Source organism: Manacus vitellinus, unplaced genomic scaffold (assembly GCF_001715985.3).
Source record: "Manacus vitellinus isolate BGI_N305 unplaced genomic scaffold, ASM171598v3 scaffold_58_pilon, whole genome shotgun sequence".
NCBI lineage: Eukaryota > Metazoa > Chordata > Aves > Passeriformes > Pipridae > Manacus > Manacus vitellinus.
The window spans coordinates 2072203-2080662 of record NW_021940671.1 but is presented as its reverse complement, the minus strand read 5'-3'; the positions used below and the strand labels follow the sequence as shown (position 1 = coordinate 2080662).

The 8460-nt window shown below is 64.5% G+C and overlaps 2 protein-coding genes across 2 annotated transcripts in view; one reads left to right on the top strand and one right to left on the bottom strand.

Moving 5' to 3' along the window:
- Positions 1-1369: 1369 nt before the first annotated feature.
- Positions 1370-7244, top strand: DDX54 (DEAD-box helicase 54). The gene is made up of 20 exons (XM_018081912.2): positions 1370-1401; positions 1975-2122; positions 2209-2279; positions 2362-2547; positions 2628-2677; positions 2788-2829; positions 3058-3153; positions 3256-3377; positions 3572-3633; positions 3758-3889; positions 4173-4383; positions 4806-4940; positions 5175-5396; positions 5486-5559; positions 5641-5838; positions 6002-6144; positions 6220-6333; positions 6420-6524; positions 6741-6844; positions 6930-7244. Exons 2-20 carry the CDS (start codon positions 2068-2070, stop codon positions 7151-7153), a joined length of 2346 nt encoding a protein of 781 aa, XP_017937401.1. The 5' UTR covers positions 1370-1401; positions 1975-2067; the 3' UTR covers positions 7154-7244.
- A 279-nt stretch (positions 7245-7523) lies between these two features.
- The window catches only part of CFAP73 (cilia and flagella associated protein 73), a 2495-nt gene continuing 1558 nt past the window's right edge, over positions 7524-8460 (bottom strand). The window contains exons 2-4 of the mRNA XM_008925816.3: positions 8207-8457; positions 7764-7922; positions 7524-7668 (exon numbers count right to left, since the gene is read on the bottom strand). Of these exons, the coding sequence (XP_008924064.3) occupies positions 7573-7668; positions 7764-7922; positions 8207-8457 (506 nt within the window). The 3' untranslated portion in view covers positions 7524-7572. The remainder of the gene's footprint in view (positions 7669-7763; positions 7923-8206; positions 8458-8460) is intronic.

Here is an 8460-nt window from a genome sequence, read left to right as displayed (position 1 = left end):
ACTGTGGGGTTGTGCCCTCCACTGCCCTCCAGCTCCTGGCTTGTCCTCCAGCATGGAACAGCCCCATCCTTTGTTTCCAGCCACAGAAAAGCGCAGGGTCCTCACAAACTTGGTCACTGGGAGGTCTCAGGTAGTTCTAAGGCTGTTATGTACATCCAGAGGGGCATTTGGCATCACTTCCAGGGTGGTCTGGGCTTGCAGCCACCTGCTGCCTTGCCATTCCTGGCCACAGGAGGTCCGGACAAGCTTTTGGACCTGCCCCTCATCAGAGGGCCTCCGGAGGAGGCAGGGGTTGTCGGAGCACTCTGGTTTTTCCACTTTTCTGTCCCGAGGTTGTCTGAAGCCAGGTGAAGCCTTTCCAAGGGGGCGCTGAGCCGGCTGACAGACTGGGAACGTCCTCTGACAGGAGGTCCCCAGCCTTCGGAGCAAGGATTGCTCTCGGGACACTTCCAGCCACCGGATTTGCCCCTGTGGCCGGGCTCTGAGCCCGCTGCGGCCGGAGGGGCAGAGGCCGGCGGGTGCAAAGCGACGTCTCAGGGGTGTCCCCCTGGAGCGGGGGGAAAGGCCGGGCTGGTTTCGAGGGGCGGGCGGGGGGCTCCAGAGCAGCGTATGGAGCTTGGCTATGTCTTGTTTCCTCATCCACGGAGCTGCCCAAGCGGCACCCTGGGGCTTGGCACCGAACAGGGACTCGTCGCAGAAGGACGGAGCGTGGCTTCGGGACCTTGGCGGGGCGACAAGCGGAGAGACACGTGTTGGTTAGAGCGGCATCAGCGGGACCCGAGCGGGATGGGGAGGGACTCACGAGGGGGGGAGAGACCCCTCCCCCCCGTGGGAGGCTGAGAGTCGCCACCAAATCCTCGGGAGCCACAGACCCCCTGCCACACGCGTATGAAGCCCGAAATGTCGGGACAGCGGGCTGGTGGGCTGCGGGGGCCGGGGCGAACAGGACGGGGGCGCGGGGGCGGGGGAGCAGGAGCGGGGGACGCACCCCGAGCCCGCCGCTCACGCCTGCACTGATCCTTCGCCGGGAGCCGCCGCAGCGGAGAAGCCGGGGAGGCCGCGCCAGGGCGGTGCGAAAGGCAAGGGACGGTGACGGCATGAGGCCGGGCTCCGCCGCGGGGCGGCGCACGAGGAGCAGCGACTGCGTTCCACGAGATAGTGCGAGTGGAAGGAGCCGTGCCCGGGGCGGCGGGAGCCAGCCCGCAGCGGCGGGCGGGCCGGCGGCGTGGAGCTGGAGCCGCCGCCTCGGGGCGTCGGTCTCGGGTGCAGCTTCCCGCCGCCCGCATGGCCGCGGGCCCCGGGCGGGGGCGGCCGCGCCGGCCCTTCCCGCCGCGCGCCTACGTGGTTCGCCGCCGGTCCGCCAATGGCGCCGCGCCCGCCGTCGCCAGCCGGGGAGCGCCGGTAGGCGGGGAACGGGGGGAGCCTGGGGAGGGCCCTGAGGGTGTGTGGCGGTGGTCCGCGGCTACCGGGCGCCGTGCCGTCCCCGTGGCCGGTGTCGCTGCGACTCCGGTGTGCGCGTCCTGGCAACCCCAGCGTTCCCCAGGTGCCCGTGGGCCCCCGGTCCGATGTCGCAGTTGCCGTGTGCCAGCGTCCCCAGTACGGCTGTCCCCATTCGCCGCTGTCCCCAGTGCGATGTCCCCAGTGCCGATGTCCCCGGTACCTGGTGTCCCCAGTGCCGATGTCCCCGGTACCTGGTGTCCCCAGTGCCGATGCCCCCAGTACCTACCTGTGTCCCTAATGCCAGTGTCTCTAGTGCCAGTGTCCCCAGTGGCAGTGTCCCCAGTACCAGGATCACTAGTACAAGTCCCCGTTGCCAAGATCCCCAGTACCAGTGTCTCCAGTACCTACCTATGTCCCCCTTGGCCATGTCCCCAGTGCCAGTGTCCCTGGCACCCCCTGTCCCCAGCATGGATGTCCCTGCCCTGGATGCCGGCAGTGCAGAGCTGCAGTGCCCTGTGACACCCATCCCCACAGGCGTGTCCCCAGGTCCCCGCGCCCGCCCTGCCCGCCTTCCCTACCGCTGCCGAGGAGGACGATGGCGCTGACGCCGAGCTGGACACCCAGGCCATGGTTCGGGCACAGAACCAGAAGAAGAAGAAATCCGGGGGCTTCCAGTCCATGGGTGCGTGTGGGGCGGGGGACAGCTGTCCCTGGGATGGGGACTGTCCCCTCCTGCCCACGCCCCCTCACCTGTCCCTGTCCCTTCAGGCCTCAGCTACCCCGTCTTCAAGGGCATCATGAAGAAGGGCTACAAGGTGCCCACCCCCATCCAGAGGAAGGTGAGCGTGGGGGGCGGTGGGTCCCCTCCCCGAGGGGTGGCAGGGGGGCAGTGGCAGTGACGGTGATGGCACTGTGTCACAGACCATCCCCGCCATCCTGCGCGGCCGGGACGTGGTGGCGATGGCACGGACGGGCAGCGGGAAGACGGCCTGTTTCCTCATCCCCATGTTCGAGCGGCTCAAGGCGCCCAGCCAGGCCGGGGCACGTGCCCTCATCCTCTCGCCCACTCGGGAGCTGGCCCTGCAGACCCTCAAGTTCACCAAGGAGGTACAGGGGACAGCAGGGGCGAGCGGGGACAATGGGAGCGATGGGTTTGGTTTCCAACATGCTTCTTTTTCACCCTTAAGCTGGGCAAGTTCACAGGCTTGAAGACAGCCTTGATCCTGGGAGGAGACAAGTAAGCTGTCCCTGTGTCCCCCTCTGGTCCCTGCTTCCCTAAAACCTCCCCAAAACCCTGTGAGGGGCTGAGCTGCCCTGGACCACTTCATCCTCTCCCCTCTCTCACAGGATGGAGGACCAGTTTGCTGCCCTGCACGAGAACCCGGACATGTGAGTGGGGCACAGGGAGGGGATCTGGTGGGGAAATGGCCCCTGGAAATGATATCTCCTCTCTAGGGATATCACTGATGTTTAGAGCCAGTGTGCCTGAGGGACGTGTCCTGGTGTTCCCTTGGAGCATCTTCCTGTGGAACTTTGGGTTGGAGTTGGAATCTGCTCCCAGCATGGGGTGGGGACACTGTCGCCTCCCCAGTCCTGTCACCACCTCTGTCCCCACAGAATCATCGCCACCCCCGGGCGCCTAGTGCACGTGGCAGTGGAGATGAAGCTGAAGCTGCACACTGTGGAGTATGTGGTGTTCGACGAGGCCGACAGGTCAGTGGGGCACAGGGGGGGCCCGAGGCTGGCAGTGTCCCCATATGTGTCCCTGCAGTGGCAGTGAGGGACCTGCCACATCCCACGTCCCCTGCCCTGCAGGCTCTTCGAGATGGGCTTTGCTGAGCAGCTCCACGAGATCATTGCCCGGCTCCCAGACTGCCACCAGACCGTTCTCTTCTCCGCCACACTGCCCAAGCTGCTCGTCGAGTTCGCCCGTGCTGGTGAGGAGCAGGGGGCAGGTGGCACTGGGGGAGCCTGGGGACAGGGACATGGCACGGTCCCACAGCTGGGCTGAGCCCAGCACTGACAAAACTGAGCTGGATTAACGCTTGGTGTCCCCAAGCCCCTCAGTGGGGCTGGTCCCAGTAGCACATCCCACGTGCGACCCGTGTCCCGCGTGTCCCACATCCCACAGGCCTCACCGAGCCGATGCTGATCCGCCTGGATGTGGAGTCCAAGCTGAGCGAGCAGCTCAAGGTGAGACGGGCCTTGTGCTTTGTGCCCGCACCTCCTACAAGCCACTTGCTCCTGAGGAGGGGACCAGGGTGGCAGGGCTGGCACAGGGTGGGGCACAGGGCTGAGCGCTGCCCTCCCGTCACAGCTGGCGTTCTTCCACGTGCGCGGGGACGACAAACCGGCCGTGCTGCTCCACCTGCTCCGCAGTGTGGTGAAGCCCCAGGACCAGACCGTCGTCTTCGTGGCCACCAAGCACCACACGGAGTATCTGAAGGAGGTAAGTGGCACTTGGAGGTGCCTAGGATACCTTTCCAGACCCACATGGGGTCTTCAGCCATGGATATGGCTCCCTGCTGGAGCTTCTGCCGCTGTTTCAGTGGCTTGAAGAAGAAATCCCAGCATATGTGACTGTGGAGGTGCTGCATCCACCTACCCCTCAAAGAGGTGGAGCACAGTGGGATTTGGGTGTCTGAGTGGGCACCCTGGAGCCTCAGGCCCTGTCTGTTGGCTGAGGGCACATGCCCAGGTGGGATCCCGTCTCTCTTCCTCCCCTTCCCCAGCTGCTGACGGCGCAGGGCATCCGCTGCACCCACATCTACAGCTCTCTGGACCAGACCGCCCGCAAGATCAACATCGCCAAGTTCTCCCAGGGCAAGTGCCCAGTGCTGCTGGTCACCGACGTGGCCGCCCGCGGGCTGGACATCCCCATGCTGGACAACGTCATCAACTTCAGCTTCCCCGCCAAGGCCAAGCTGTTCCTGCATCGTGTCGGTGGGTGCCAGTGCCCCACACAGGGTCCTGGGGGTCCCTCAGGGGGACGGGGAGGGTGTGAGTGGGCTGTGCCTTGTCCTCTGTTTTCCCCTTCCTTGTGGCCTGCTGAGCTGGCACCGGTGTCCCTGGCTTGGGGCGGGAGGTCGCCATGTCATGACAACAGGGGACAGGCTGGAGACAAAGCAGTGTCAGGAGTGTACCCAATGTCCCAATTGGACTGTGGGAGCTCTTGAGGGCAGAGCTGGCACCTTCCCTTTAGGATGGCACTGTGGTGGGCTCCTTTTTGCCCCTTCCCCAGCCATGCCCACCTGGTAAATGTCACGTGCATGGGCTCCCAGGGACACCAGTGGGTCCCTGTCTGGGTGGGGACAGGCCAGGCTGGCACAAGGTCTGGTTTCCCATTCTCCTCCTCCCCTTGCCAGGTCGCGTGGCCCGAGCTGGCCGGAGTGGCACTGCCTACTCACTGGTGGCTCCTGATGAGATGCCCTATGTCTTCGACCTCCACCTCTTCCTGGGACGCCCGCTCATCCTCGCTGGAGCCCAGGAGATGCCTGCTGGTGAGGCAGGCAGTGGCTGCGTAGCCAAGCTGGGACAGTGGCCACAGGGCCACTGGGGCATTACCCTTGGCCGCTGCTGGAGTCTGTGGTCTTATGGTTGACCCTCACACAGAGGGGCAATGCGGAAAACGGGGTGTTGGGGGTGTTGATCGAGCACTGCCAAGCCCCCTGGGGCTGCTCCGATAAATCCAGGGTGGATGCTGGGGAGGTGACACAGTGTCCCCTGTGCTGCAGATGCTGGTGGGGTCCTGGGCCGTGTCCCCCAGAGCCTGGTGGATGATGAGGAGTGCCTGCTGCTGACGGACCACGAGGGCTCGCTGGAGCTGCGCAGCCTGCGCCGCGTCGCCGACAACGCCCAGAAGCAATACCTGCGCTCCCGGCCCGGCCCCTCGCCCGAGTCCATCAAGAGGGCCAAGGACCTGGATGTGTCCCAGCTGGGCATGCACCCGCTCTTCAGTGAGTGCCTCGGGGGTGCCAAGGGAGGGGACCCCCTTGCCTTTGCCAGGGAACTGATCTGTGCCCCTCTCCGTGCCCGCCTTCCCCAGGCACTCGCTTCGAAGACACTGAGCTGGAGAGGCTGAAGTTCGTGGACAGCATTAAAACCTACAAGTCCAAGGCGGTGAGTTGAGATGCCTGGGTTTGGGTGGGAAGGAAGGTCCGTGTGGCTCACTGGGAATCATGCTCCCACCCTGGGGGACAGACAATCTTCGAGATCAACGCCACATCCCGGACGCTGGCCAGCACCGTCATGAGGTCCAAGCGGCGCCACGACAGTGCCCTGATCGAGAAGTTCCAGCGTGGGCAGCAGGAGAAACGGGCAGCAGCACTCAAAGGGCAGTGCCCCACCCCGCCTGGGCCCCAGGATGGGGAAGGAGAAGGAGAGCAGGAAGACCTCCAGGTAACAGGGTCATGGACACAGGAGCTGCTGCAGAGTGGCTTTGGCCCGGTGATGGCAGCAAAATTGTGCCCCCAAAATGCGCCATGGCTTGGGGGTGGTGCACAGACTTGCAGGGATGCTGGGGGGTTGTGGCTCCTGCAGCCCCTCCACTGTCCCCATGCAGGACGTGTTCTCCAATGTGGTGGGCCAGAAGCGAAAACGGGGCCAAAGGGGAGAAGATGGTCCCAGGAAAAAGCCACAGCCGGCACAGCAGGTCGAGGACTTCTACATCCCATACCGGCCCAAGGACTTTGAGAGCGAGCGGGGGTGAGTTTGGGGCGGGCTCCTGCTCCTGTCCTGTCCCAGCCTGTGCAGGGGCCACTCTCATGACCCCCCTTGCAGGCTGAGTGTGGGCGGCGAGGGCAGTGCCTTTGAGCAGCAGGCGGCCGGGGCTGTCCTGGACCTCATGGGCGACGAGAACCACAACCTCAACAGGAGCAAGCAGCTGCTCAAGTGGTGAGTGGGGTCTGGCCATGGGCTGGGGGCAGAATTAGGGCTGGGGGTCCCACCACCTGGTCTCACTGCACTCCCCTCTCTCGCAGGGACCGCAAGAAGAAGCGGTTTGTGGGGCAGACAGGCCAGGAGGACAAGAAGAAGGTGCGGACAGAGAGCGGGCGCTACATCAGCAGCTCCTACAAGAACAACCTGTATCCTGCCTGTGGGTGCTGCTGCCTGGGTCCGGGGGCTGGAGGGTAGTGGGGGCTGGACCATGGCAGCTGTTTTTTTTTGGGTTGGGGGCATTGGGCCCTTGCTCCTACAGATTCCATCCCCTGCGGGCAGGGGCGGGGAGGGAGCACGGTCAGACACCACAGCAGGTCAAGTGAGGAGAGTCTCCACACATTCCCTTAACCTGCCCGTCCCAGCTATGAGAAGTGGAAGCAGAAGTACAAGGTTGACGAGCGGGATGAGGATGACGAAGGCCATCACAGCAGGGAGCAGTTCAGAGGAAAGCACAGGCGCGGGCACGGTGAGTACCCAGAGCAAGTGACGGAGCCTCACGTCACCCCCCCGGCTCTGTCCCCCACCCTGAGCGTGGCCATGTCACTCTGCAGGGCCCACACAACCCCCAGCCCAGAGCAGGGTGCGCTCAGAGCTGAAGAACAAGCAGCAGATCCTGAAGCAGCGCAAGAAGGCGGCCAAGCAGCGGTTCCTGCAGAGCGGGGGCCTGAAGCGCCTCAAGGCCAGGAACCGGCAGCGGGTGCAGGAACTGCGGCAAATGGCCTTCGGGCGCCGGGCAGGCACCACCAAGAAGGGCAAGCTGAGGAAGAGGATGTAGGGGAGAGGACTGTGCCCCCAACACTCCCCCCACACCTAGGCTGGGAATCAGGGAAGGAGACAGTAAAAACTTGGCTGGTTTTGCATCCCGACTCTTCTCTGACCTTGCTCCAAGCATCATGCCTGGGGTAATTCCTCCTCCCTCAGGCCACCCCCAGGCGCAGTCCTAAAACAAGTGAGTCCTGCATCTCCACAGCTGGGATGTATTTTGATGGGAGACACCTTCGGAGATACCAACAGCAGCTCCCTGTTCCTGCCCCAGAGCGGTGCCACCCCAGTGTGCCTGTGCCACAGCTGTCCACGTTGCCTCTCGTCGTGGAGTTAACCAGAGAGCAGCCTCCATCCCCAGGGGTCCTGTGGCTCCACACTGGCCCTGGCAGCCTCCCCCTAGCCCTGGGAGCAGCCAGGCGTTCCCAGGGGCTATTCCTGACTCCAAGACAGCCTGGCACCCCTGTGGCGCAGTGGGTGCCTGCTGATGGCACAGATGTCAGTCAGGTCTCGCAGGCAGAGCAGCAACTGCAGAGATGGGAGCCTGATGCCACAGCCATCCAGGGACATGAATGTCCCTGTGTCCCCCAGCCCTGCTGCCCAGGGGAGAGGGCTGCACTGACCATGTCCAACTGGGCCTCGGTGTCCTCCAGGGCCACATCCATGGGGATCCTGAGCCGTGCGGTGGAGAGCTGGAAGAGGTTCAGCACGGCCAGCTTGATCTGCCCCAGCAGCAGGGTCTTCTGGGTGGCTGTGCTCTGGACACGGGCCCAGCAGGACTCCTAGGGGACAGAAACAAAGCCTTGGCTCCCCCCCACCACTGCCCTGTGTCCTCCTGCACCCCCCAGGCCAGGATGGGGGACCCAGGAGTCCTGGCTGTGTATCCCCCCATGCAGAGCTGCTGATTTCTGGGCATGTGTGGGGACCCTCAGCTCAGCCCAGGGGGTGGAACCCAGCATACCACCACCACCACTTTGGGCATCTCCCCTCTGCAGATACCAGGGGTCTGTACTGCTGCCCCTTTCCCTTGGTGGGGGGTCCTGGGTCACCCCATATCCCCTCTTACCCACTGGAGCACGTCTTGGTGGGCAGCCTCCAGGTGCGTGTGGAGCTGGGCCAGCTCATTCTTGGTGCTCAGGAGCTCAGTGCTCATCTCCTCCTGGTACCACTGGAGCCGTGCCCTGCCCTGGGCCAGCCGTTCCTGCCCAGCTTCTGCCTCCTGTGCCAGGGCTGCCCGTGCCTCCGCCAGCACCCCAAAATGCGCCAGCATGGCCGGCACATCCTGGAACTGGGCAGTGGGAGGGGCGGGCTGAGAGGCTG